This window comes from Aspergillus costaricaensis, assembly GCF_003184835.1.
Source record: "Aspergillus costaricaensis CBS 115574 unplaced genomic scaffold BO79scaffold_21, whole genome shotgun sequence".
NCBI classification, from domain to species: domain Eukaryota; kingdom Fungi; phylum Ascomycota; class Eurotiomycetes; order Eurotiales; family Aspergillaceae; genus Aspergillus; species Aspergillus costaricensis.
In genome coordinates this window covers 527514-554010 of record NW_020291821.1, presented here as the reverse complement: position 1 = coordinate 554010, position 26497 = coordinate 527514, and the positions used below count along the sequence as shown (strand labels likewise).

The 26497-nt window shown below is 51.5% G+C and overlaps 7 protein-coding genes across 7 annotated transcripts; 3 read left to right on the top strand and 4 right to left on the bottom strand.

Annotated features, from left to right (window-relative positions):
- Positions 1-103: 103 nt before the first annotated feature.
- Positions 104-1613, bottom strand: BO79DRAFT_31006 (Zn(II)2Cys6 transcription factor domain-containing protein). Its single transcript, XM_025689054.1, has 3 exons — positions 1314-1613; positions 1125-1222; positions 104-1034 (listed from the first exon to the last, which is right to left on the bottom strand). The coding sequence occupies exons 1-3, from the start codon at positions 1515-1517 to the stop codon at positions 299-301; spliced, it is 1038 nt and encodes a 345-aa protein (XP_025538291.1). The 5' UTR covers positions 1518-1613; the 3' UTR covers positions 104-298.
- A 2806-nt stretch (positions 1614-4419) lies between these two features.
- BO79DRAFT_30992 (uncharacterized protein) lies at positions 4420-5081 on the bottom strand. The gene has a single exon (XM_025689053.1). It carries the CDS (start codon positions 4894-4896, stop codon positions 4564-4566), a length of 333 nt encoding a protein of 110 aa, XP_025538290.1. The 5' UTR covers positions 4897-5081; the 3' UTR covers positions 4420-4563.
- Positions 5082-10658: 5577 nt separating this feature from the next.
- Positions 10659-13891, bottom strand: BO79DRAFT_30971 (putative gelsolin repeat protein). Its single transcript, XM_025689052.1, has 3 exons — positions 13548-13891; positions 10861-13388; positions 10659-10772 (listed from the first exon to the last, which is right to left on the bottom strand). Exons 1-3 carry the CDS (start codon positions 13708-13710, stop codon positions 10764-10766), a joined length of 2700 nt encoding a protein of 899 aa, XP_025538289.1. The 5' UTR covers positions 13711-13891; the 3' UTR covers positions 10659-10763.
- Positions 13892-15606: 1715 nt separating this feature from the next.
- BO79DRAFT_151172 (ADP-ribosylation factor-like protein 2) lies at positions 15607-16499 on the bottom strand (the record flags this gene model as incomplete). The annotated part of the gene is made up of 6 exons (XM_025678640.1): positions 15607-15738; positions 15835-15915; positions 15993-16138; positions 16193-16209; positions 16268-16378; positions 16441-16499. The coding sequence occupies 6 exons, from the start codon at positions 16497-16499 to the stop codon at positions 15607-15609; spliced, it is 546 nt and encodes a 181-aa protein (XP_025538288.1).
- A 690-nt stretch (positions 16500-17189) lies between these two features.
- On the top strand, positions 17190-19729 carry BO79DRAFT_269311 (GNAT family N-acetyltransferase; the record flags this gene model as incomplete). Its single annotated transcript, XM_025687185.1, has 3 exons — positions 17190-17817; positions 17941-19603; positions 19675-19729. The coding sequence occupies 3 exons, from the start codon at positions 17190-17192 to the stop codon at positions 19727-19729; spliced, it is 2346 nt and encodes a 781-aa protein (XP_025538287.1).
- A 622-nt stretch (positions 19730-20351) lies between these two features.
- Positions 20352-23128, top strand: drs1 (putative ATP-dependent RNA helicase DRS1). The gene is made up of 2 exons (XM_025681278.1): positions 20352-22270; positions 22344-23128. Exons 1-2 carry the CDS (start codon positions 20483-20485, stop codon positions 23049-23051), a joined length of 2496 nt encoding a protein of 831 aa, XP_025538286.1. The 5' UTR covers positions 20352-20482; the 3' UTR covers positions 23052-23128.
- Positions 23129-23759: 631 nt separating this feature from the next.
- Positions 23760-26409, top strand: BO79DRAFT_246342 (2-isopropylmalate synthase). The gene is made up of 4 exons (XM_025685558.1): positions 23760-23978; positions 24112-24256; positions 24337-25908; positions 25975-26409. Exons 1-4 carry the CDS (start codon positions 23971-23973, stop codon positions 26128-26130), a joined length of 1881 nt encoding a protein of 626 aa, XP_025538285.1. The 5' UTR covers positions 23760-23970; the 3' UTR covers positions 26131-26409.
- Positions 26410-26497: the final 88 nt, after the last annotated feature.

Below are 26497 nucleotides of genomic sequence, written 5' to 3'. Positions count from 1 at the left end.
GCCGATCAAAACGCCATGCCGGGTATGATATGATGTAGAATAAACCTTGCCGAGAGTTTCACAGGTACTCCATAAAGGGCTATGATAGAAAACATTAAACCGTACGCAGCACGATACAGAGCTAAAAAGAAAGCAGAATAGGCGGCCAAGAATGGCTGTCGGCCTGTATCATGTGCATGTACAAGGAACGAGAGATGGACGGCGTCAGAAGGCCGGTCAGATGGAAAGAAAGTGGGTAGAAAAGAGTATGAAAAGGACCGCAGTCACTTGATAGAGATACTATGATATGTGACCACCCCTATCCACATGTATATGTCCAGCCAGATGGAAGAGATGGGTAAACGGGCTGATGCTCCGGTACATGGAGGTTAAAGTCATTCATCATGACCACAGGAAATCCCGATGCGGTGGCGGGCTGGTGCGAGCCTGGCCTGGCTGCCACGCCAGCTTCCAGGCGGCTTTTTGGGGGCCCTTCATCACAGCTCGCAGCCATGTAGTAATAGAGGGGATGTCCATGGTCGGCCATAGAAGGGACAACTTCTGGGCATTTATCTTCACTGGAGAGGCCATGTGGCTCCAGGTTTGTTCGCGCCAACGGCATCTGGTGGTATACAGGATGAGAGTAACTATGAGGGTATTGTCCCGAGTGAAGGGGCTGGACAGGTTGCAACTCCCATTTCCAAGGCTCTGGCCCCTTGGAGGAGGTAGGAGTGATAGGACTGCAACTACTGGGAGTAGGATCCGGAGGAGTGGCTGGTTCCGGGGAAGGATCCGTCGTAGCACTGCAATCCGTCGAGGTGGACAGGAACCGCAGGTACCGCAGGTCTTCAGTGTCTTCCTCGGGCTCCTCTGGATTCTCTTCGGCCTGTTTAATCAATCCGAGACGATCCAGGATGGCATGAGTTAGAGGCTGACCGTCCGAGAGCTCGACGAGAGGCTCGCCGGGGAATCCTTCCTTGTCAATGCATAGTTTGTATAGCCTTTGGAGCGCCTTGACAACCAGCGAATGGTGGGATTCAAGCATCTCGACGAATCTATCCACACGCACAGCCACCAGTTAGTTCTGACAGACCACAATGAAAGGGGGCACACCAAATAACGCAGAGTAAGAATCATGACCTTACCCTCGAGAGTATACTTTGGTCTGCGTAGCCTTCCGTTCCCGGAACAGACACGGATGATTGTAGGCCGAACAACGGTTGCACGGCTGTTTCCCATCACACTAACATGAATGAGCATGGCTGGCCATCGAAGTGCACTGAGGCCAAGGTAGAGGCGAAAGATGACAAAGAAGAACCCAGTACTTCACCAACCTTGGTCTTCTTAACTCTGCAGCGATCGCAAGCCTTTAATACATGCTTGCGCTTGACACGAAAGACGCGCTGGTCATGTTTCTCATCTCCCAGTCCTGCGCGAGACTCCAGTTGCGACAAAGACGATACCGCAGCGAGATTGTAGATGGCGTCTGGGAAGCCAGGGATATGCGACTTGGGTCGCAATTTAGGCTGCCTCGACATCTTGCAGGGGAGTGCCGGTGTACAGTCAAGACAATAACAGAGATGAGAAGAAAGAACAATTGCGCACACCCTCAGAGGGAAGGAACAGAGAGGAAGATGAATGGAGGGGGGAAGATGAAGAAGAGGAGGAGGAGGAGGAGGAGGAGGAGGAGGAAAGACGAGAGGGGGGTCTGATAGTGATATGAGACCTGACTAATAGATAAGTAGCAGGGTGCAGATGAGAGAGAAAGAAAAAGGAAAAGGAGGGGGAGGGGTAAGTAGATGATGAATGACAGCTACTTGGAGCAAAGCAAAGCAGGCAAGGCAAGCAAAGCAAAGCAAGCAGGTGGGGTGCGAGATAATTGCTAGGGGGGAGGGATGTGACAGCAGAGGAGGCTGAGAGGGCATGTCTTGACTTGTCTCTGAAGGAATTCAATCAAGTTGATATCATTTTATGCCAGCCTGCATATCGAATGCCCCGCACCTCCCTTGAACTCTTGCTACCCCACCCTCCGACGACAAGACTAGACGAGACGAGACGAGACGAGATGTATATCGCCTGAGAAAATGCGATGGTGACGTGGAAAAGCGGCCTGTCACGATATCAACCGGCACCGGTCGCTCGACGTCCTTCAGGCCGTTGTGGCTGTGGCAGCCTAGCAGGTACACCCAGGGGTCCCCGCATATGTGTCCGGATATGCTCTTGACCAGCCCACTACTATGTTTTTGTTTGCTGATACAGGTGACCACCACCACCCCCTACTCCTCCCAATTTTGCTGGCGCGAGACACGCCAGCAGTCATGCCTGTCGACGGTCCGAGCCGTCAGAACCAGAGAATGCCCATGGCATTGCTCATCGGCACTAGCCGGGCACAATCCTGGTCATTTGGGCAGCGAAGCGCAGAAATGAGCCTTCAAGCTGACCTTCCTGTGCCATGCCAGTGGTGGTCTGTCGGCATCAAGAGTAAACAGTCAGGTACTCATCTCGTCGCGTCGTTCTTTGGCGACAGACTTGTCGCTTCCGTATTCCGTTTCTTTCCTACCCCTCGCCTGTCATCCTCTTGTTTTTTTTTTTCCCTCTTGTCAGTGCTGCTGGGTGAGACATGGCCATAGCACAGGAGGACCGGAGCTGCAGTCTCAGGCAGAGCTCGGGGCCGATGAGGGAAACATTGATACCACAGGTCTGTCTGGCAGGCGCGTATCGAATGATTTGCCAGCTGCTATTGGCACACGGATGACCGGCTCACTAACACTCTGACTACCGCCCATGCAATCGACGAGCGCGTGCTTTTCGCTGAGTTCAGCGTTACGCCAAGGGCGATGAGTCGGCGTTGGCCCAATGGTGTGGGCTGTCACTTGCTTTTTCTTTTCAAATTCTAACCTTTTTTTTCTCTCTCTTCCCCTTTCCTTTTTTCCTGCATTGACTAATTTTTTTTCCCTTTCCCGCAGTTTTTCGGGCAATCACCTGCACAGGCATGTTTTGCTTAACTCGGCCTAGTAGTAAGCAAGAGACGTGCAGCACACTTAAAAATAATAATGTCAAGAGAAAATGAGCGCGGCAAAGTCGGGTGGCCTCCATCCAGTCAAGAAAAGCCGCATAATGCTTTTGTTCATCGGCAGAGCTAGTAAATCATTCTGAGCTTTGTAAGCGCAGTATTGTAAGTAGTCGGTCTAAAACAGGGTCCGGGGGTCTATGTATTGCTAAGGTCCACTCCCGTCATATCAGCAAGGCCATTCATGGTGTGTGGCGTTGCTGTCATGCCGAAAATGATAGCGGCACGATAATGAGCCCTGTCAAAAGATCACCTGAAAGATAATAATAAACAAATAAGGAGAAATCGGGTTGCCAATCTATTGAATAAAAACCCCGCCCCAGGTCACTGGGAGGATGCGTGCAATGGCATTGTTGGTGACAGAAGTGTAATAAACATTGAGTAAGCGTCAGCGCATCAGGCTGCAGTTGACTTACCAGGTGCAGAGGGGTTGCACGGCGTGCGCTTATTGCATCTCTGCACGAGCTCGGGTCCGTCAGAGAGGGAATAGAAAAAAAAAAAAAAAAAGTATCCGTGCATGTTGACCTGTATCGAAAACGTAACTGGAGTCCTGCTACCGAAAAGGGGGCGGGAAAAAAAAACATGGCATGGACATGGATATATTCGAATTCAATACATTTGATTAAAAAATGTTGCTTCCATCCTAATTTCTTGCAGTATCTCTGATTGCTGTCACCTTCGGGCCACACATTGTGTCAAGGGAGTTGCCTCATAGAGTCGATACGAGATCAGGCAAGCCCGGGCCCCAGGGGATCCGATAACACCGTCAAGTGTTTAGTAGGAGGACTAAGAGCAAGGCAGGATCATTGATGTGATTTCCCCTCTTTCACCCGCTTTGAATTGAGGGGGTCCGAGGATCCTGCGTGAGCGCAAGTCAAACCGCACGGGCGACTTGCAGGGAAACAAAAGGTCCGCTCACCTGCAGGGCCTTGGACCTGAACGGAGGGGTTATGGTGGTGGTGGTGGTGGTGGTTATGGTAGATTTCTCCGTCTGCTTAACCTTGGCCCCTCCAATTTGCCCTACTGAAAATAAACTTCCGTCAAGAAATGTTGAAATCCATACATCAGGAACGTCCTGGGGATAACTGTGGCGCAGGCAAGGCGCGGGGCATTCAGGATAGGTCATTTTTGACTGTCACCCCTGCTGAAGGTTAATCTCAGTTTGCGAGCATCCCGTCGATCAAGCCTGGGCATCGTTCGGGATTTAGGCAGTAAACATCAGAATGACTGGAAAATAATCGTAAAGATGTCATAAAATGGACCGAAGACGGAAGGATAGAGAGAGAGAGAGAGAGAGAGAGAGAGAGAGGAAGGAAAAGCGGGATTGGAAGGGGAGAATTGCGGATGGAACGAAGCACGAAAAAGAAGCAACCGAACAGGAAAGAAGTGACGGATTGATGCCCGGCCTCTTGCCAAATGGAGCCAATCACGGCAACGTGACTTTACGTTCTTTCCCTATTTCCCCCGTCCGTCCATGATGACTTTCCAGTGCGACTCGTTCGTTTGTGCTTCATTCATTCTTCCCGCCATTCCTTGGTTGTTATCGTTATTGTTATTGTTATGACCATGGGAGTCGTGCTATCACTTCTGCCCTTCCGCCAGATATTTGTCTCCCCATCCCGATGGCACAGCGTCCATATGGTCCCATGACGATCCTCCTGATGACACAAACACACCGACAACAATAACAACAAAGACACTCTCATAAGAATTCCTGGGAGGCAAAACCCAGAGGGAGAAACTTGATAGAGCGCGCAACACAAAAACCGGTGAGAAACTTCGCGATCAAGTCTATACATCCCAAATCTCCTGCTGCGTGCCCAGGCAAATCCTGGCATCACCTGCATTGCATGACATAACCTAGCATGATCTCTGTCTACAATTTCAATCCACGGGAAAACAGCCAAGCCAATGGACAATCAAAGAATTGGAATTTCTTGATTTTTTTTTTGCTCTAAACCTGGATGAGCGGCAGGGATTGATTGATTGAGTGAGTGAGTAATTGAGCCCTTCCCACTTTCCCATATGGCAAAGAGCAGTGAGTGGAAAGCCTGGGCGATTGTGGTTGGTCTACTACCATACACACCGCGGTACAGTAGTACTTAGTGCTGATGTGCTGATGCTGGGATAATAACTGTGGTTCTTCGGGACAGGCAGGCAACACCTCTCCTCGGCCCCGAAGAGCATGATCGCGCAGAAATGCTGCTGAATTGTCAGACTACTCAATGGGTAATGGTACATACCTACCTACGTACGTATACGTGCCGACGCTCTGTTTCCCACTCGTGGCTGCCACGAAGGCCACAGGGCTATTTCCTTTTTCTTTTTTTTTAATTTGTTCCTTCCAACCGACAAAACTCCGTGACGACATACAACCAGCTATGTATGTAGTATTTCGACCAATTCTGCCCACCAGATGTTTCTCTTGAGAGCTTCGGAAAACACTGGCCAACCTACGGAGTAGAGGCAGCCAAACCGAGGGAGAGATGTGCATTCTTTTCCACATCTTGCAGATCAAGAAAACGAATACACTTCCTTCCGGACATCGACCGATGCTCGTCGACACGGAGTGCCATAACTCCGAGACCCGTGACCAAGGGGACAACAACAAATATGCGAAAACCGGAGTGATCTCGAGTCAGATCGGCTACTACTCGTCAGAAGTCCAGCTGAGAACCCCGGAATAAGCAAACAGAGGCGGCTAATCACAAAAAAGATCTCATACAAATATTTCTCTCAACGAGCAAGTAGACAGGTCAGGTATGGATACGAAGATCGATGGTTCTTCTTTCTATGTATGCAATAAGACGGAAAAGGGAAGGGGATATCTTGTAAAAAATGGAAAAAGAAAGTAGAGAACGGTAATTGAGGCAATAACGTAGTATACTACAGTCACTTAGGGTCAACCAATAATAATCCCCTGAGTTGCCTTATTCCAGCTGACCAGCTGCAAAGGAGAAAGTGTCTGTCCAGTCCAGTTTACAATTTTCGCCAAACCTCCTTATTATGATTCTCATTTTTCCCCTCATATAAAGAATGCCAGTAATCAGTAGCCTTAGCAATTGATAAGAAAAAGACTAGAGCAGCCAGGCTGGATGACGGTTGGCGGCGAGGTCCGGCTTCGGCTCTCATCTCACCTCCTGTCTTAGTAAAGTAGAACTCTTTCTATATTGAGGCAATATGTATCGTACACGGAATCAGTGCCAATATCTTCATCGAAGCGAAGAAGGAAAAAGTAGAACAAGTGAACAGCAACCGTAACTCCCAGCACACAGTCATGTAGATATGCACAAAATGACTGCCACATACACACCCCGCCCTATAGGCTCCTTGGAATTCAAAAAGCAATGTTTCCACTTTCCCATCCCATGCCATCTCAGTCCCCAGTTCTGTACAGATGGACCTAGTCGAGCTAGTATATGCACATGTAAAACCCCGCGAAATCGCTATGCACAGCTAGAAACCAGAAGAAAAAGTATACCACAACGAGAGAGGACACCTCCCAGAAAGAAATGAAAAGCCGAGAGAAAAGAAGATTAAGCGGACCGAATCGCTTCGATAGCCGCATTGAGGGGGAACACCTGGGGAAGGCGTTGCGAAGGATAGCCCGGGATCCACTTTCGGAACGCAGTGCTGCAAGACTCCGGGACTCCTCCGAGGGCGACAAAGCTCTTCGGAATGAAGGGTCGGTCTTGAAGCGATGCGGTGAGAATTCCATATTCGTGCGCAAGGACTACCGCAGATGCGAACTCGGCGGGTCGGTTGGAAGCTTGGTCGCCCACGATCCTAATCAAGGGAAGAATATTAGCAGTCGGGCGGTGAGAACAGGAAACGGGCACATACACATAGATTTCGAAAAAGGTATCAAGAACATAGACTCCCTTGGCAGTAATGTCCTTGAGGCAGAATGGCTCGATTTCCTGGACAGTGTCATTGGGCCGGATAACCGGAGAAGGCGAGCCTGAGCGACGCAGCCAGAACCCTGAACGTTGGCCGAGCTCGTGGTCGATACGGAAAAGCCGCGAGCGATATCGCTCGTGGTTGGGTTTCACACGCCAGTAGTCGGTGCTGGTATCGCCTATCTCTCGTTCCCAATGGGGAAAGACTTCGAAGAAGCTCTCTGGCTCCTCACCCTCAGCCACTTCCTCAAATTCACCAGTTAGCCCAAGGTCCATGCCAATCAGGCGCGCAGCACCAATCTCTTCGGCGGAGCTGCCCTTGCCCTTCCAGAGGAAGAGCTTGCCGAACATCGCAGAGATCACAAAGGGGTAGCCGGAGCTCAGATTGCTTGGCGAGAAGCTGACTTCATCGAAGACCATCTGACCCAAATGCTTGCGCCCGCAGAGCATGAAAATGGCGGAGGAGCTAGAGCGAGAACTCAAGCCGCGGCGAGTAATGAGAATGCCCCCCAGAGCTTGAATGAACCGAGCGGGTTCCTTGCCCTGCTTGATGATCTCCAACTTGGATCCATTATCCTTGGCGACTTTGCGAGAGAAAGCCTGGGCATCATCGACTGCGGAGTCGGGAACATCATCACCACACCAGAGGTGCACTTCAGAGCGTACAGTGCCATCAGCCTCAAAAAGATGCACGCACAGGTACATGCTTCCTTCATACAAGATGTATTCCTGGTTGACAGGAAGATCCTGCTTCTTTCCATCTCCTGTAATCTCCCACAACTGTCTCTTCAAAGTCCTGATCTTGGCATTGTCGCTCTTATCTGCTAGCATTAACTGCGTATCAATGTTGACACGGTCGCTCGATTTCGGGAAGGTCTTGAAGAAATCAGATATGGCTTCCCAAGATTCATCGGCCTGAGGTACAAGAGAGGTTGAAGATCTCGAGGAGAAGCGGTCAACAGAGGCCCTGGACCCCTTAGGAGGAACCGGGGGAGAAGGCAAAGCTTTATCCCGTGGCGACGAGTTGCGTGAACCTATGGTGGAAAAGAGCGAGGACGCGGACCTCTGCTGTGTTGGATGAGTATAACTTTGATTGTCCCTGAAGCTTGCCCTCAAAGGCGAAGGAGAGGGTGAAGAAAAGTGAGTTGGCGAAGCCCGTGTCTGGTTAGAGACAGGTGTTGCTGGCAGTGGGGCTGTTTTCGGTGGCAAAGGAGGCTTTGCCGAGAGTGAGCTTCGTATACTCTTGAAGTATGCGCTGGCATTCTCTCGGATATTGGTAGCAGTCTGATCCAACACTGTTGAGGGTTTAGGGCTCGTGTCATCGGGCTTCTGCGGGGTCTCTCTCTCTATCAAACGAGGGATGCTCCTCTTGAATTCAGTCGGCTTGCTTGTTGCTGGCGTGTTAAGCTGACTCGGGCTCGCTTGCGGTTCGTCATTGGATTTGACTTCAGTATTAGGAAGGGGCCAGCCGCTGGAGGCTCCCGCAGGACTGCCAATGGGTGAGACGTGTGCTTCTGACCTCTGTGCGTCCAAAGTAGATGCTGGAGATTTCGGGATCGCCTCGGGTACTTCTGACGTAGAGTTGGGAAGCTCGAACTCTGCATCCAATGATGGAGACTTCACAGTACCAATGTTGTCGACCGAGGTTGGGCGTGCAGGTGCTGGCTCGTGTGCAACCGAAAGGTCTGATGGAGAGTTCGGTACTGCATCACCCGCCTCAGGAGCTGGACTTCTGGTTTCGGGTTCTTCTGCTTTTGGCGAAGGGGGGCTCAGAACAACATTCTTCTCTTCTGCGGCAGAAACCATGGGCTCGGGAACGTGCGCATCCAAAAAGGCCGATGGGGGCTCGTCCACCCCAAATATTGACGATGAAGGCCTATTCTCGTCCTCACTGGCCGACATCTCCTGGGCCTCATCAGTCTCGTCGTAAACCGGGCTTGTAGCTTCAGTTTCTCTGGTATCCATATGGACCGGTGACGGTGGTACATAAGTTTTCCTTTCCAAGATCGGGCTTGTAACTTCGAGTGTTGCCTCTTCCGCCTGTCCTGGCAGTCCTGAGGCATCAGGGCTCTCGAGAGCTAGGTTTGTAGCCTCAGATTTCTCGCCATCCGCAAGAGCTAAAGGCTCGGGCTCATAAATGCTCCCTTCTCGGACTGGGATCGCAGGCTTGGCCTCTTCATTTTCCAAAAGAGTCGAGAGATCTGGCGCTCCATTGGCTTTTTCGTGGATCGGGCTCGTAGCATCAAGACCACTCATACCCGCAGGTGCATTGAGCACCAGTGCACTGTGAACTTCTTCCTGGACTGGGCTCACAAGCTCAGGTTCATCTTTACAAAAAGACGCTGAGGCAACCGGTGCACCATTGATTTCCTCCTGGATTGGGCTTGCAGGTTCAGACTTCTTCTTACTCACAAGTGCTGGGGGCACTAGTGTATCACTGTTCTCCTCGTAGGTTGGGTAGGCAGGTGTGGCTTCCTCTACCAGGGGTGCCGAGAGCTTTGGCGCCGGATTGACTTCGTGGATCGGGCTCACGGGTTCAGGTTCATCGTTATCCACTGGGTCGGAAATTACCGGTGCATTGTGGACTTCTTCCTGGAGGGGGCTCGCAGGCTCAGGTAGACCATTTTCAACAGGCGCTGAAACCACCGGTACATCGTTTATTTCTTCTCGAATCGGGCTGGCAGGCTCAGGTTCATCCTTTTCCGCTGGTGTATCAAGGACTGCTTCCTGCAGTGGGCTTGCGGGCTCAAGTTCGTCTGATACCACCGGTATATCGTTTACCTCCACGCGGATCGGGCTTGCGGGCACGGTTTCGGTTTTATCGGCTGGTGCTGAGAGCACTGGAACATCGTGGACTTCTGTCCGGAGTGGGCTCGCAGGCTCACATTCATCCTTATCAATAGGCGCCGAAACCATGGGTGCATCGTTCTCTTTCTGGACTGGGCTAGCAGGGTGAGGTTCCTCAATCTTAGGTGCTGGGAGCGCTGGAACATCGTGAGCTTCTGCCTGGAGTGAACTCGCGGGTTCAAATTCATTTTTATCAATAGGCGCTGGAACCACAGGTGCATCGTTCTCTTCCTCAATGACTGGGCTAGCAGGTCGAGGTTCCTCAATCTTGGGTGCTGAGAGCACAGGTGCATCGTGGATCTTTTCCTGGAATTCGGTGGTAGGCTCGGGTTCTTCGTTATGGACAGGCGCTGAACGTTCGGGTGCATAGTTCATTTCCTCTTTCACTGGGCTATCAGGTTGGGGTTCCTCATCAATGGGTGACGACAGCTCTGGGGTATTAGTATTCTCCTTGTGCAGTGGGCTCAGGGGCTCAGGTTCTTGCTTTCCCACAATTTCCGGAAGCTCTGGTGCATGCGTGATAGCCTCGTGGACTGGACTCGCAGGTTCGGGGGTCTTTTCTTCCATGTATGTCAATGGCTCTAAAGCATGTGTCGTCTCCGTGTGCAATGGCATGTCTTCGGCTTCATCTACATCCACATGTGCTGGCATATCCGGTGCATCACTTTCCTCCTCCGTCTCCGAGTACATCGATTCTGGTCTCTGTGCATCCAAAGGTGTTGGCGGAGACTCTGGTACATGATTGCTTTCATCAAAGAGTGAGTTCGTACCTTCCGGTGTAGTACCCTGGGGCAGGCGTCTCTTTGGCCCTCTAGCTCGACCCTTGGTCAAATGAGTGAGTGCGCCAGCTTGAGAACCTTCCACTCCTGAGCTGCTGCTTTCCCCAGCACTGCCGAAAGAAGGACCTTTCATGGACCCGTTGATCGGTGCGGGCGGGCCACGGGACAAAAGCCCCGCTAAGGCAGGGTTTAATCGGCCTGCGAGTTTACTTTTAGCAGCAGGACCCTCGGTCTCAGCAGGTGCACTTGTAGCCTGCATCAAATCCCCCGGTGGCAGAGAACGCACCGGATTGATGCCCTCCTCCTTTACCTCTTCAGCGTTCACCTCTGCCCCGTCTGTCTTCTCATGTTCGCATTCTCTCTCTTGTTCCGGCAGTTTTGGCTGGGCGGCCTCCTCGGCAGTATCATCAACGCCCGGCTTGGGTGGTTCTGGAGCGATTGGCGAGCCTTGGAACTTTTCGAGGGGCTCAGCGCCGGCAGGGGACAGTGGCGATGCAACCTGGAAGCCATGCGTGCTTTTTGGTGTGCCCGGCTCTCTAGGCGAGAGCGGCGAAAGCGGCGACGAAGAATCGGCTGCTGAAAGATTGCTTTTGATACTGCTGGACTTGGTCAAATTGTTCCGCATTGCAATTGCTTCAGGTACAAATTTGCCAGGAGCATCCTTCTCCCCCGCAGTATTACGTCTCAGCGAGCCCCCACTGGCTTTGATTGCTTCTTTCTGCTTCAGGATGCTGTCTTTCAATTCATCCACTTTCTGCGACTTCTTTGGTCCGCCCGAGGAGTTCAGAGCTGCCTTGCCTTTGAGGATATTCTCTTTCAATTCGTCCGGCGGCACGTGTTTTGAGGACTCTGCTTTCTTCAGCCTTCCAAAGATATTCTTGAATTCCGGTTCCTCCCTGGGTGACTCATCCTTAACCACTTCCCTGCGTCGAAGGTTGGCTCTGAAATCTATCACAGGAGACAGAGGCTTGGGCCGATTCAACAGCGGATCACGAGGGGATGCCAGGGGCGCATCGATAGTGGTCTTGGTTATTGGGCTCAGGTTAGACGGCGTACGCTTGTGTTTAGTAGCCTCATCTTCCGTTTTCTCGGGCTCCGCCTCTGTTTTGGTAGGCGACTCTTCTTTCGAAGGAGAGGCCTCTTCGGTCTTCTCTGCAGGTGGTAAAGTGCTATCCTGAGTATCTGCACTTTGTACGGTGGTTTCGGGATCTGCTTCCTTTGTCTTCCCAGCATCTTGATTGGAAAATATGTCGGGGATGCCGGTGATACTGGAGGTCTTCGAGTGACCACCAGGAGCAGTAGTCCGCATAAGGCCCACGGGTGTGACCTCTTTGAAGCTTGCGGTTCGACCCAAGTCAACGCTACCTCTTGATTGCCGATCTTTGACCCAAGAAGCCTGTTGAGAGGGCTGTCGCTTATGCCTAGGTGATTCATCGCGGTTCAAAGCACTCTCGAGCCAGGAAGCTTTGGTCGGGCTCCATCTCTTGGGATCCATCGTTCTCGAAACTGACGGGCTTGATGGTGGTAACGAGCTGGAATCCGTGCTTTTCTCAACGGTGCTGGTAGACCGTGTATGCAGACTCAGAGAGGGTCTGCGGTTCTCTTCATCTAGCCGCGCACCACTACTGCCCGGAACGGGAGGTGTAGCTGGTCGTTCGCTATCTTTGACCGGATGAACGACAGTCGCTTCGCTATGGCTAGACCCGGGTCTGTGGCTAGAACCAGGCCTATGGCTGGAACCGGGTCGATGGCTAGAGGTCGGCCGCGAGGGCGAAAGACTTGCGCCATCCCTGCTCATTCTATATGAAGGCGCAGTGGAGAAAACATCACTGCCGGAAGGAGCAGCGAAGCTGTTGCGGTTGCTAGAAATTGAATTACCCCGACTAAGCCCCGACGGCAGCTGAGCGCTCCAGCGTTTAGACACGCTATCTGATCGCTTCATCATGGCACTTTGCACGAATCCACCGAGCCCCTTGGTAGGAGACGTAGAACGCTCGGGAGACAAACGCCTAGGCGAAGGGGGTGATGCTATCTGGTCATCTGCGACGTCCTCCGTCTTTCGCGGCTCGAGTTTTTGTGCGCTCGTCAGAGGCAAAGGAGAGCCAAGCCCAGTGGCCGTCGACACAGAAGATATGCTCGAATACCGATTACCCAAACTGCTTTCGGCAAACGTCGAGCTTGCCCTTGATGGAGACCGCGATCGCTCTTCCACGAGCTCGTTATTTTCTGCTTCCTTCGCCGACTCTGTGGTGTGCTCTTGGTTCGCCTCCGACTCTTTGACGCCAGTATCAGGGTGCAGAGGGTGCAGTGAGTCTTCCTCTACCTGCTTTGCGCGGGTCGGAGACGGGCTCCCTCCCTCTGTGTGGCGGGCCCACGGTACGTCCTTGAACGAAGGAGAAGACGCGAATGGGCTCCTAGATACCCCATGATCATCATTAGACGTTGTGGACATGGCTCTAAAACGGCTCTCACGCGAGGGCGACGCGGAGAAGAAAGCCCTGCTGCTATCCCGAGACGTGGGTCTTTGTTGCCAGGAGAGAGTGCCGGCTCTGCTCCGGAAAGGTGAGATAGGTCTGGAAGCCGTCTCTCCATCGTTTGCCGTCAGAGTAGACCCCCTCCGGCCATTGTCGGTGGATATCGATGCGTCATCTCGAACCGACTCAACCCCGTTGCCAGTGTCATGCCCCGGGGTGTGAGGGGTAGGCTCGAGGTGTTCCGGGGGGTCAATCGCTCGCTGGCTGAAAGAAGACATGCTCAACCGAGCGGGATCTAATATCGGTGAATCTTTCGTGGGGGAAATCGACCGTGCCCGCTCTGTATTGCATCCCAAAAAACGGGACACAGTCAGCATTCCTGAAGATGACAGATTTGGAAAAGGACCAGCCAGCCGCCAGCCAACCGTGAGTCATGGCGACTGGGAATTTGCCTTGAAAGGGGGGGCGCCGGGAAAAAAAAGCAAGGGAAATCAAATACCAGCTCTCCGAGCCTGTCTTTCCTTCCGACCCTGCAGAATTTCCTCCTCCAACTTCTTTGTGCGTTCCTCGTCCTCTTTATCGCGCTTCTCTCCTAATTCGCGGATGCGCAAAAGGAAGTCGTTGACATCCTCAGTGCCATCCGCGTCGGTTGTGGACGACATGGCCAGCTTGGCACTTGTTCAATGAGCCCAAAAATTGGGTAAAGAAGAAAAAAAAAAGAGGGAACAGAACAGAAATGGCAAGTCAGAAAAAGAAAAGATGCCCTTTCAATCCGATTAAACACCGACAAAAAAAAAGGCCCCCAGGAACGGTGGGGTGTTGACAAGAGGCACCAGACAGAAGAGGGGAGGGGGGGGGAGAGGGGGAGGATGATTTGGTTGTTTGTTGAACCAGAGGTGTTGGAGTAATCAGGAAGAGTGGAGGGAGTGTCACGGTTAGCGGTGGTGGTGGTGGTGATTGAGCGACACTCTGGCTCTTGCCCGCTTGAGGGACTTTCTGTGACTGATTCGTGCCGGATCTGAGCCTTAGGAAGGGATACTCGTGTGCCTCCAGCTCATTGTTGTTGTTGCTGTTGTTGTCGTTGTCGTTGTCTGGTTTACTCCACCTTTCACCCTGGGCGATCCAGTGTGAAGGAAGGAATGGCAGTGAGAGCCGGGCAGCGTCTTTTTCGTTTCTAGTGGTGGATCCGTATCGACGGCCAGCTGAGCACCGTGAAGGCAAGAATAGTAATGCTCCTCCATCGTCAAATAAAACCCGGCGAAGGCACGCACATCAGCTGCCGCCCCACAGCCGGAAGCCCAGAGGAAATTAGGATGAGGCGCCCGACCGGATTGACACTTGCGCATCTCTCTCGCTCTGCGGCTGTGAGCTGATCCCCTTAACTTTCTTCCTCCCGGGCACCAAATAGGCGAGATCAAAGCCCGTCCTGATGGGGCTTATCGTGTCGCAAATCCCAAAACAAAGAGAGATGTCCGCTCGGATTCCCCAAAAGCTTCATCATCAATTGACGAGGGGATGTTTGGAAGTTTCTCTACACGGAGAACTGTTTACTTTTCCGGGTCCGGCTTTTGCGGTGGAGCAAATCTCAACTTTCTCTGCCGCCCCGCGATCGGATACGCAATCAATTTTTCCTGGCTGGCCCGGCCTGCTTTCCAGTTTGTTCCCTTCTACTCGGGCAGCATTACTATCCTTGGGAACCTCGGTTGGGTCAAACTCGGCACACAAAGCTTGGTAACTTGGTGTGGAATCCACGGATGGATGGCCTTGAAGGGGAAGGGGGAAAGAAAGGTGGATATGCGAAGATAAGCGGGAGCTTCTTAGTTCCCATCAACCACCCAGCAGGATTGGGTCTGACGACATTAATTCCCCCTTCCACCCGGCGCAGGACTAGTATCGTGAGACACATTACTGGCGGCAATCCTTGCTGAAACCTCGTGGTTGACGTAAAGTACGAGACGAGGCGCTCCCCTAGTGGGAACTGGGAACACCGTTGCCTTTACCATGTTCGACAAGGGCCATCGTAGTGTAGTTCGTGGACCCTGAAGGCGATTTGTCTGATCGCCGTTCCGATACCCGACCAGGCACTAACAGTTGAGACAGGGGCTCTACTAGTGGTGCTTGGTAGGTCGTTAACGGGCAGAATGAGTGCAAGCCAGCATAGTACTAGAACGTTGTCTCCCTTGTAAACTATCTTCATAGGTTAGGAGTTATTCAGGATACACGAAGTTCAATCATGGGTATAGATGCATCAATAGTAGTAGTGTGGTTATTGACACGCTTAATGAACCCATCGCTGAATACTGGTACTACTAGTATGGTCAAAACTTCCGTGAAGAATATATAAATACCACTAGTGCTTCAGTAGAGGAGGCAAAGTCTACTACTATCACCAGCACCTTCGCCAACGAATCATCAGTTTTCATAACCATTAAATGCTAGAGAATATGGCTCCTGCCATTATTGTAAGACCATAAGTACGAAAATAAATCGAAAAGGGAAACAAACAGCATATCGCGGTCATCAAAGGGTGCCGAGCAAGCCATAGACTTCCACATCAGTTAGTACAGGAAAAGTCTATCTTTGGCGTCTTGGACAACCCATTCTAGCCCTTCATGCAGATTCTTTCCTGTCATCGCACTGCAGGGTAATATCGTCCATTTATGTGTTTTGATAGAATCCAAGCCAAGCCGCTGTGGACAAGAACATCAGTCAATGATCGCTGGAAGACACGACATGAAGAGCCCAAAGCGATAAAAGGAAGAAAAGGGTGAAGAGTATAAACTTACTTGTCGAACCTCATTCTCATTCATACATCCCTCAACTTCGCTCTTATTTAAGAAAACCAAGAGACTTGCTCCCATCAAACGCTGCGTGACGGTTAGCCCGGGACTGGCAAAACTCTTCTTGGGCGGGCGCAGCGGTGCCGGCGGGGATGGCAACGAACCTCTTCCAAAAGGAGCCCGGCGAGCTCATCTCTACAATCATCCACTCTAAGACGGTCGGTCGCATCAACGACCCAGATTAATGTATCTGTCTTCTCAAAGTAATTTTTCCAATAAGATCGGAGGGTCTTTTGGCCTCCAACGTCCCCTGATGGCAGGTGGTTAGTGGAGGCTGGGCGGTATCAGTGGTCGACATCCTTACATATGTTGAGTCTATATCTGCGTAGAAGTCAGCGAGTAAATCTGGTAGATAATCGAATGATTTAGATAGTCATACCCTTGAAAATCTATCGTCTTGATGATAAAACCCAATGTCGGACTGACAGTGGTGACATCTTCATTCATAATCTGCTTGACAATGGTGGTCTTCCCGGCATTGTCCAGACCTCTGTGGCCATGGCTGTTAGTGAAGGTATTCGTTAGCTGTAAGTATCATTGGGTGAGACTCACAGCATCAGGATTCGCATCTCCTTATCCTTCAGCCGGGCTTTTCTCAAAATGGACAACATCTTCACTGGACTTTCAGTGATGTCGCAGTTTGTAGTTGGGGTAATTGAAGGGGAAAGAAAGATTGGACCAACGACAAGCTCGATATAGATCCCGCTCACGGTCGAATATACTACACCTCGTGTCCTTCACATCACAGTGAGACATGATAGGCCATGTGTCCCATGCACAACCAATAATAACCCTAATGTAGTCCTATACTCTTGTGTAATAGCATTCCCAGTACTGGCTTTTCACTTTCTCACTTTCACAACAAGGACAAGAGATGTGAGCAGAGTCATTGCAGATATCAAATATTTGGAATAGCAATGCATTTCCTTCACGTAGACATAACAGGCAACCACTTAATCCCAGCTGTACCAAGATTCACCATGTGCGTATAACGTGACATTAGGGAGGAATCGAAATTCGTTAAATAGTGCGCACATCGCATACGCCTCAGTATGTCTCTGTCCACAGGAGGACAGGAATCTCCTCATCCTTATCCGTGTTGTCATTCAACGACAGAGGCAGCTTGAAGGATTAGAAGACAGCATCTTCTGTTTTGATTAGATAGGGCCCCGTGATTCAGTCTTTCCAGAGGCCTCCAGCAGCAATAAGTGCAATCAATGTCAAGTAGGATACTCCTCGCCTAACATGAACAACCTTGGGAGAGGTGATATGAGTGATACTAACCTACCTCACTGTTAGAGATGTCACAGAAGAACAACTATGACTATGACAGCCCAGACTTATGGGCGCGAATGAAATTGACACGTGATAGTGTATCGAGCGCCTCGATTTCCAATAAATACCGGTCTCCTGGATACCGGCCTTCGCAACGACGATGTGCCGAGAATAACAGTAACACTTCACCTCTGCGCAATCCGGTGAGTCCGAGTCAGGCTGATACGATGCAAGCGACTGTCATCAGATCGACAAATAGCACTGCAGTCACAGTTACTTGTAAAGCACACAAGGCGATCGCCACGGCGATTCCCAAGTGTTTTAAAGCACCTGAGCCGGTTGTGGCCACTAGCCGATCGCCTTTACATGAAAACAAACCCCCCTCATCACCCAAAATCTCTTCCAAAATAACTGTCAAGTTACCTGAGCCAGTGAGCAGATTGTGTGACAGTTCTCACGTATCGCCATCCACATCCATACCATCCCCCTACATCCCACCACACATAAGACCATACCAATATCAGAATCCCGACCAGCGCATCCTCCCTAGACACAAAGGAGGTCAAGGGACTGAGCAGAAGAATTGGAGAAACACCGCACGCCCTTCTCACCCTCCTCTCATCTCACACGCCGCAAAAGCACCTCAGAGGTCAAGTCAGTTAACATTCACTCGAAATACTTCGTCTGGCTCGCCACATCAGCGTCCTCTACCTGGTAAGCGATGAATGCCGCTTCCTCCGTCTTGACCATGAGATGTGCTAACTGACACCTGAGAAGCTAATAAGGGAAAAATGTCGTCCAGTGGTGACTCGGATTATGTCGTTCTGCGTAATCCTAGAGCCGAAACATCGCAGCCTCAAAATCAGGATGCTTCAGGACAGACTGGAATAGAGGCCGGTGGCGGTACCCCTCTTGGGGGCAGCATTCACCAGCCAGCGCGGGAACCATCCGAGGAGAAGCAGCCTACTACCCGTGCTGAGCTGCGAGCAGAGATCAAAAGATTACAAAAGGAGGAACTTGCAAAGATTTATCAAAATCTATACAAGGAGGAGGTCGAAACGGCTGATGCTGAAGTAGTAGCCAAATGCAGGGACGGCCCAGGCGTGGACCCAAAGTCGGAGGTCTATAAGGAAATCGAGGCATATCGACGTGTGCGTCCAATGGAAGAAGTCGACTTGAACGTCGAGGCTCTCTCTATAGTCAATGATCTGGATGACAAACCAGAGGATGACCGCCTCGATAACCTCGAGCAGATTCGTAACGGCTTCATCGACGGCGATCGTCTAGCTCCACTGTGGGATGCATACGAAAGGCAATCTTTCATTTACCCTAACGTCATTAACGACCAAGTGACACTATCTCCTAAGCCGACTGAGGCGCAGACCACCCTGCAAGCCAAATTTCAGAGACCCGAAGCTCATCCGTATGCCTCGCGAGGCAAACCACCTACTTTCCCACCCAGCGCATATCAGAAATGGCGAAAGTACGACCACTTGTGTGATTGGTGGTGGGCCCCTCCTATGCTTCCGTTTTACGATTTATGGCTTCAAAAATTCCGTTCTTGGCTCGACGAGACAATTCAGGATGCCTATTACGCAGACATCTACCACAAGGGCTATTTTGATGGCACCGCCCATCCAGATGGTGTTAGAACCTTTATCGTCCCGAATCTACCAAAGGATACCACAATCCTCAATCCCAACGATGAGCTAGCTCATAGACACAGACACGAGACGGCAGCAGGTCTCAGCTACAACTACGTCATGCACAAAAAAGCCGAAGCAGAGCTGGAGGAGCAGAGACTAGCTTTGGCGCGCCGCATGCAACTTGAATGCATGGCCACCTTGCCGCCAAATCCCAACACGCCAAGGGCGAACATTTATCTCAGACCGGCACACGTAAGAGACGCCAATCAACTCCTCCCTATTTACAACTGGTACGCCCAGAACTCCTTCGTGAGCGTTGACATCGGAAAGTTAGAGCCAGGGGACGTCCGGCAGCGCATTCAAGCCGCCAAAGACGCCCGCCTTCCGTTTATCGTTGCCGTGGAGCGCGGTTCGGGAAATCAAAGAGAGAATATCTTCGGCTACGCTACTGCCAAAGACTACACCGGTTCAGAAACCAGTGGTAGATACACCGCTGAGTTGGAATTATTCGTCATCCCAGAGCAACAGCGCAAAGGGATTGGTAATTGTCTTATGGACAAGCTCTTGCAAGTATGTGATGGAAATCACAGAACCAAGGGCGGTTATGACTTCTACAACCATGGTCTCGTTGGGTACAGCCTGGGCGGACGTCGCGAGTTCGCTCGGCTAATTTTCACGTTTACATACATCCCCGAGGAACGCCAGTCGAAGAGCTGGGTCCGGGATTGGCTGGCAAAAAATAACTTCGAACTACAAGGACGCTTGTGCGGAGTCCGCGCGAAGAACGAAAGACTGTAAGTGTTTATCCTGCTTCACTAGGATAATGATGATATTCAGCATTCAAACTGACTGACAACGATTCTAGTCTTGACGTTGCGTACTTTGTCAAGAATAACATCTTCGCTCTTCCATACCGATAGTCTGGTCCGGTCCGTTCCTTACTTTATTCTCTTATGTGATTCTTTTCCTTTGTGACATTCTCAATGCAACAAGGATCCCTGCAGGACCTTGATAATAATCAAACCTTATGACCGGCCTATGCGAGCGAACCTATGTGTTCGAACACGAACAAAACAACAAAAACACAAAGCGCATAAGAAATAACACCAAAAAAAAAAAAAAAGATGAAAAGTGCACAAGAGAGGAAAGCCGACGCACCATAAGCGGCGCCGGACGTCAGTTTACAGTGTATCAATTATCTACAAGCATGCAGATAGGAGCTTTCTTACTTAATGACTTAATGAAATTGAAATTGAAATTGAAATCGAAATCTTGCTACTTATACAATGTACCCAATGCATACCTAGTTAGTAGACCTATCTAGCAGTAAGTAGATAGAAATCTAAGGGAGTGGTTCCCATATCGATAAACGATGCACCAATCACCACCTCCCCGACACCAGTAAGCACAACATTCTGCCATCGCAAACGGCGTCCACCGCCTTCGAAATTTGAACTTTTTTCTCCATCTTTATCCCGATACCAACATACATAACATAACCCATTGAATTGGAACATAAGGAGGGGTGCTTTCTTTCTCCTCTTTTTTTTTTTTTTTTATCTTTTTGATTTTGTTTTTTCTCTCGAAACTTTGTCTTCGGTGACATTCACGGAATAATCAAGTCTACAGAAAAACAAGGGAAGAAATCTCTCATTCCCTCCCACACGCCAACCATGGCCGGAACGAAAAAGCGCGCGAACGCCGACGACGACTTCGTGCTCACATTGTCGGATGACGAGAACGACACGTTAAATCAGTTTGAAGAGGAAGGTGAGGGCGACGATGGTGCGCTAGCCTCCGGGTCGAAAACGAAGAAGCGCAAGAGAGATGATGCTGCGGCGGCGCAGCAGGAGAAGGGGAAGAATAAGAAGATGAAGAAGCAGGAACAAAAGCAGCAGCAAAAACAGCAGAAGAAGCAAGGGAAGAAGGCGAAGAATGTGCCCGTTGAGGAAGAGGAAGTGGATGAAGAGGATGAAGAGGAGGAAGAGGATCAGGGTCAAGATGATGGCGCGCTTAATTCGGATTTCGAGTTCGATGTTGGCGGTGCTGCGACTGAGGTTAGGGATTTCGATGGATGGGAGATTAATGGTAATGAGGATGGTAAGGGTGGGGATAAGAAGGCTGTGGATATTGATGATATTATCTCGAGGAGGCAGGCCAAGAAGGAGGCTGAGTTGATTCGCAAGCAGAAGAAGAAGCAGAAGGAGGCGGAGGAGTTTAGTGAGTTGGAGGATGATGATGAAGAGGATGGAGGTATGGAGGTCGACTTTGAGGATGATGAGTTGCTTGCGGAGGATGGGTTCGGTATGGGTGTTGATGGTGAGGCGGAGGAGAGCGACAAGTCCGATGCGGAGGATGAGGAGAAGGAAGAAGGGTCTGATGAGGAGGCTGAGGGCAGTGATGACGACGAGGACATGGACGAGGATGATGACGATGCTGCTTCTGATAACGACTCGGTTGCCACTCCTGTTCAACACCCTGATGATGTTGCCTCTGACCGGGACTCGGACGACGAGAGTCAGGTCGACGCTGAGGAAGAGGAGAAGCGCAAGGCTTTCTTCGCTCCTGAGGAGGAGAAAACTTCGGAGTCTGCTATGGCAGATGCGAAGCGGTCATTCCAGGAATTCAACCTCTCTCGTCCCATTCTTCGTGGTCTCGCCGGCGTCAACTTCTCCAACCCCACACCCATTCAGCGCAAGACGATCCCCGTGGCTCTCCTGGGCAAGGATATTGTCGGTAGTGCCGTTACTGGTTCCGGAAAGACTGCCGCCTTCGTTGTCCCTATTCTCGAGCGTCTGCTGTTCCGCCCACGCAAGGTCCCGACGAGTCGCGTTGCCATCCTGATGCCCACCCGTGAATTGGCGGTGCAGTGCTACAATGTCGCTACGAAGCTGGCGACGTATACGGACATCACCTTCTGTCAGCTGGTCGGTGGTTTCAGCCTTCGCGAGCAGGAGAATATCTTGAAGAAGCGTCCCGATGTGATCATCGCTACCCCCGGTCGTTTCATCGATCACATGCGCAACTCGGCCAGCTTTACTGTTGATACTTTGGAAATTCTGGTTCTGGATGAAGCTGATCGCATGCTCGAGGACGGTTTCGCCGACGAGTTGAACGAGATTCTTACTACCATCCCCAAGTCGCGCCAGACTATGCTTTTCTCGGCTACGATGACGGACACGGTCGACAAGCTTATCCGCGTCGGTCTTAACCGCCCTGTGCGCTTGATGGTCGACGCCAAGAAGAACACCGCCGTGACACTGGTGCAGGAATTCGTGCGTCTGCGTCCTGGACGCGAGGACAAGCGACTGGGCTACCTTCTCTACCTCTGCAAGGAGCTCTACACTGGTCGAGTCATTGTCTTCTTCCGACAGAAGAAGGAGGCGCACCGGGTGCGGATCATCTTCGGACTGCTGGGCTTGAAGGCTGCCGAACTCCACGGTAGCATGAGTCAAGAACAGGTATGTTACTTTACTCCGATCCCCCTTTCTTGATTTGGTCGATAATACTAACTTGGGTGTTTTCCAACTACAGCGTATCAAGAGTGTCGAGAACTTCCGTGAGGGCAAGGCGGCGTTCCTCCTGGCTACAGATCTGGCATCCCGTGGTCTGGATATCAAGGGCGTGGAGACAGTCATCAACTACGAGGCGCCGCAGAGTCACGAGATCTACCTGCATCGTGTCGGTCGTACAGCGCGTGCGGGCCGCTCCGGTCGGGCATGCACCATTGCCGCCGAGCCTGACCGTAAGGTGGTCAAGGCGGCGGTGAAGGCGGGCAAGTCGCAAGGAGCCAAGATTGCCAGTCGGGTGATTGAACCGGCGGTGGCGGATTCCTGGGCGGCCAAGGCGGAGGAGTTGGCGGAGGAGGTAGAGGAGGTGCTGTCGGAGGAGAAGCTCGAGAAGCAGCTGGCGCAGGCGGAGATGCAAGTGACCAAGGGAGAAAACTTGATCAAGCACGAGGCGGAGATTAAGTCGCGGCCGAAGCGTACGTGGTTCGAGACGGAGCGTGATAAGAAGGCGGCGCGGAAGCTGGGCGCGGCGGAGCTCAACGGGCCCGATGCCGGCCTGTCCAAGAAGGAGAAGCAGAAGCTCAGTAACAAGGACAAGAAGCGTCTGGATGACTCCCGCCAGCGCCAGGAAGCTGGTTCTGGCTGGAAGAAGGGTCGGGCCACACGGGAGAGCATGAAGAATGGGCAATTGCCTAAGGCTAAGAAGGACAACAAGAAGAAGGGCAAGAAATGAGGCAGAAAGACGGTGACGGGGTCTAGACTCAAGGGACCTAAAACAAAAATTACTATTCGCATTAGCATATTGTGGATATACTGTATAGATATTTCCAATTTTTCTGCTTAGACTATTTACGATCTTCTACATAGTATATTTTCCCTTTCCCCCTTTTTCCTATTTAGTTATGAATCTATTCTTTCTATTGGGAACACATGGAATCATAGTAGCGGCTGTCGACGGCTATCGACGGAGACAGCGGGGTGCCTGAAGGGCGGCGAGGGACTCCGGTGTCGGCGAGCCGAGCATCCAGAGGAGGAGCGGAGAAGCCGATTGCCCTTGCATTTCATCCAACCAGCCAACCGAGTTGATCACTGGTGGAGTGGGATTTCGTACCAGATTGCTAATTCTCGGCCGGTGATTGATTCGGGGGGAAAAAAAAAGAGAAGACCCATTGAATTGCCAGGGGAGGGTGCAATAATTCTTAGTATAGTTTTACTTTGTATGTAACATGATGGGAGAGAGAAGTTGAATGAAGAGGGGACACTGGGCTGGTACCAAATCAGAAGGCGATCCGCCATCCGCTGTCGGCGCAAATTTCGAGGGCCAAAGGCGGCGAGCGTCATTCCATTTGACTCATGGCGGCCACTCGCCCGTCCGTCGCCTTTAAATCCTACCCATTCTTCCTCTGCGTCACCGTTTTGTCTGACTTCCCCCCCGTTCCTGGTTTCTTTTTAAGCTTCTTAACTTTTTTTTTTTTTTCTTCCTCATTGCAAGAATCACTGTCCTGTCCTCTCTTCCCCCGTGAGGTGATTCACTACTAATCTATCTACAACCTCTTCCATCACCTCCTCCTCCTCCCCCCATATCTTCCCACCCGCATTTCCTCTCCTCTCATTTCCCCGCTGCGGATCCTCCCGCCTTCTCCTCCATCACCATGCCTATGTACGTCCCTCCCACTAATGCTGAATTTCCCTCAATTATGGTGGTGTCTGCGTTAAACAGATGCTTTAATTGCGGTTATAATTGCACGTCAATTGATTCTCATCCACTGACTGACTCCTCCTTTTCTCTTCAGGCTCAAGGACCCCTCCCAGAAATACAAGCGCTTTCAGCCCCTCCATCTTCCCGACCGCCAATGGCCCAACAAGACCATCGACAACCCACCCCGGTGGCTGGCCACCGATTTGCGTGATGGCAACCAGAGTCTGCCCGATCCTATGGTGAGTTCCTTACAGTGCTCAATGGGTGAGGAAAAAATAGCATAACCTGGCTGACCACCTCTCTTTTGTGAAACACACAGGATGGACAACAAAAACTCCGCTTCTTCAAGATGCTCGTCGACATTGGCTACAAGGAAATCGAAGTCTCTTTCCCCTCTGCTTCGCAAACCGACTTCGACTTCACCCGTAGCTTGGTCGAGACCCCCGGTCTGTGCCCCGATGATGTCTGGCTTCAGGTCCTCTCCCCCTGCAGAGAAGATCTGATCCGTCGTACGGTCGATTCCCTGAAGGGTGCCAAGAAGGCTATTCTGCACATCTACCTGGCTACCAGCCCCTGCTTCCGTCGCATTGTTTTCAACATGGACAAGCAGAAGAGTTTGGAAATGGCCGTGCGCTGCACCAAGTATGCTCGCTCAATCACCAAGGATGACCCGTCGACTGCTGGAACCGAATGGCACTTTGAGTTCTCCCCCGAGACCTTCTCCGACACCGAGCCCGAGTTCGCTGCTCAAGTCTGTGAAGCTGTCAAGGAGGCGTGGGAGCCCACGGAGAAGGACCCCATCATCTTCAACTTGCCGGCAACGGTAGAGATGTCCACCCCCAACGTCTTCGCCGATCAAGTTGAGTACTTCTGCCGCAATGTCTCTGAGCGCGAGAAGTATGTCGTGTCCATCCATCCCCACAATGATCGTGGCTGCGCCATTGCCGCTGCCGAACTCGCCCAGATGGCCGGTGCCCAGCGTGTCGAAGGAACCCTGTTCGGAAACGGTGAGCGGACGGGTAACGTGGACCTGGTCACCTTGGCTCTGAACTTGTATACCCAGGGTATCTCCCCCAAGGTGGACTTCTCCGATATCAATGCAGTCATCAAGGTGGTCGAGGAAAGCAACAAGATCCCCGTCAACGAGAGATGGCCCTATGGTGGTCAGCTGGTCGTCTGCGCCTTCAGTGGCAGTCACCAGGATGCCATCAAGAAGGGATTCAAGCTGCGCGAGACCGCCGGCCCCGATACCAAGTGGGAGATCCCCTACCTCCCCTTGGACCCCGAGGACATTGGCCGGAACTACGAGGCCGTCATTCGTGTCAACTCCCAGAGTGGCAAGGGTGGTGCCGCCTGGGTCATCTTGCGCAGTCTGGAGCTGGATCTCCCGCGCGCCCTGCAGGTCGAGTTCAGCAAGATCGTGCAGCGCAGAACCGAAGAAGTCAGCCGCGAGCTGCGTCCCTCCGAAGTTGTCGAGCTCTTCCAGGAAGCCTACCACCTCAAGTCCAACCCCCGCTTCAACCTGGTCGACTACAACATCACCACGGATCGTTCGCAGTCGCCTGCGCCTCCTGAGCCCGGCAAAGCCCTCAACACCAAGAACCTCAAGCGTCGCTTCACCGGTGTCATCGAAATCGACGGCATCCAGCACGCCATCACCGGTGTCGGTCCCGGTGCCATCTCCTCCCTGGCCCACGCCCTGGCCACTCTGGGCATCGATCTCGACGTCGTCGACTACAAGGAGCACTCCATCGGTCTGGGTCGTGATGTCAAGGCTGCGACGTATATTCAGTGCACTGCAGCAGGCAGCAAGGAACAAGTCTGGGGTGTTGGTATCCACCAGGATGTGGTCCAGGCCAGTTTGATTGCCCTGCTCAGCGCCGCCAGCTCTGTATGTTCTCCCCAAATAACTTCAATTATTGAGAATCACCCCCACTAACATTACTCTCTTGATTAGTTCCTGACCAGCCGCTCCGGCTCCCCCGCTCCCTTCCGCCCCATCCGCTCCAACACCCTCACCGACGACGACCTCCAAGCTCTGGAGATGCTGAACGGTCCCAACAAGCCCAAGGTCGACATTGAAGCTCTGACCCAGCAGGCCGAGAGCCAGTAAATTGTTCATCTTACATTAGCTAGCATACATCGGTTTCGCTGTCGTCGTCGTCGTCATCTTCTACTTGCATTATATCTCGGGTCCGTTTTTTTGGTTTCTGTTTTCTTTCAACATTTTTCTTCTCGGGGTTTTTGGGAAGAGAAAAGTACGAAAATTGTGTTTTTTTGTCAAGGAAAGACGTATATACGGAGAGGAGGTGGGAATAAAGGGAAGGAAGACGAAAAGGAAGAAAGAAAGGAAGAATTTTGCTTCGATTTGTACAGATTTAGGAATGACGTGATATGAATCTAAATTTTATTTAATTTCAAATTGCTTATGGTGGCATAGTGTTACTTCCTTGTCTTTCTTAATAGCATTTGACTCTCGT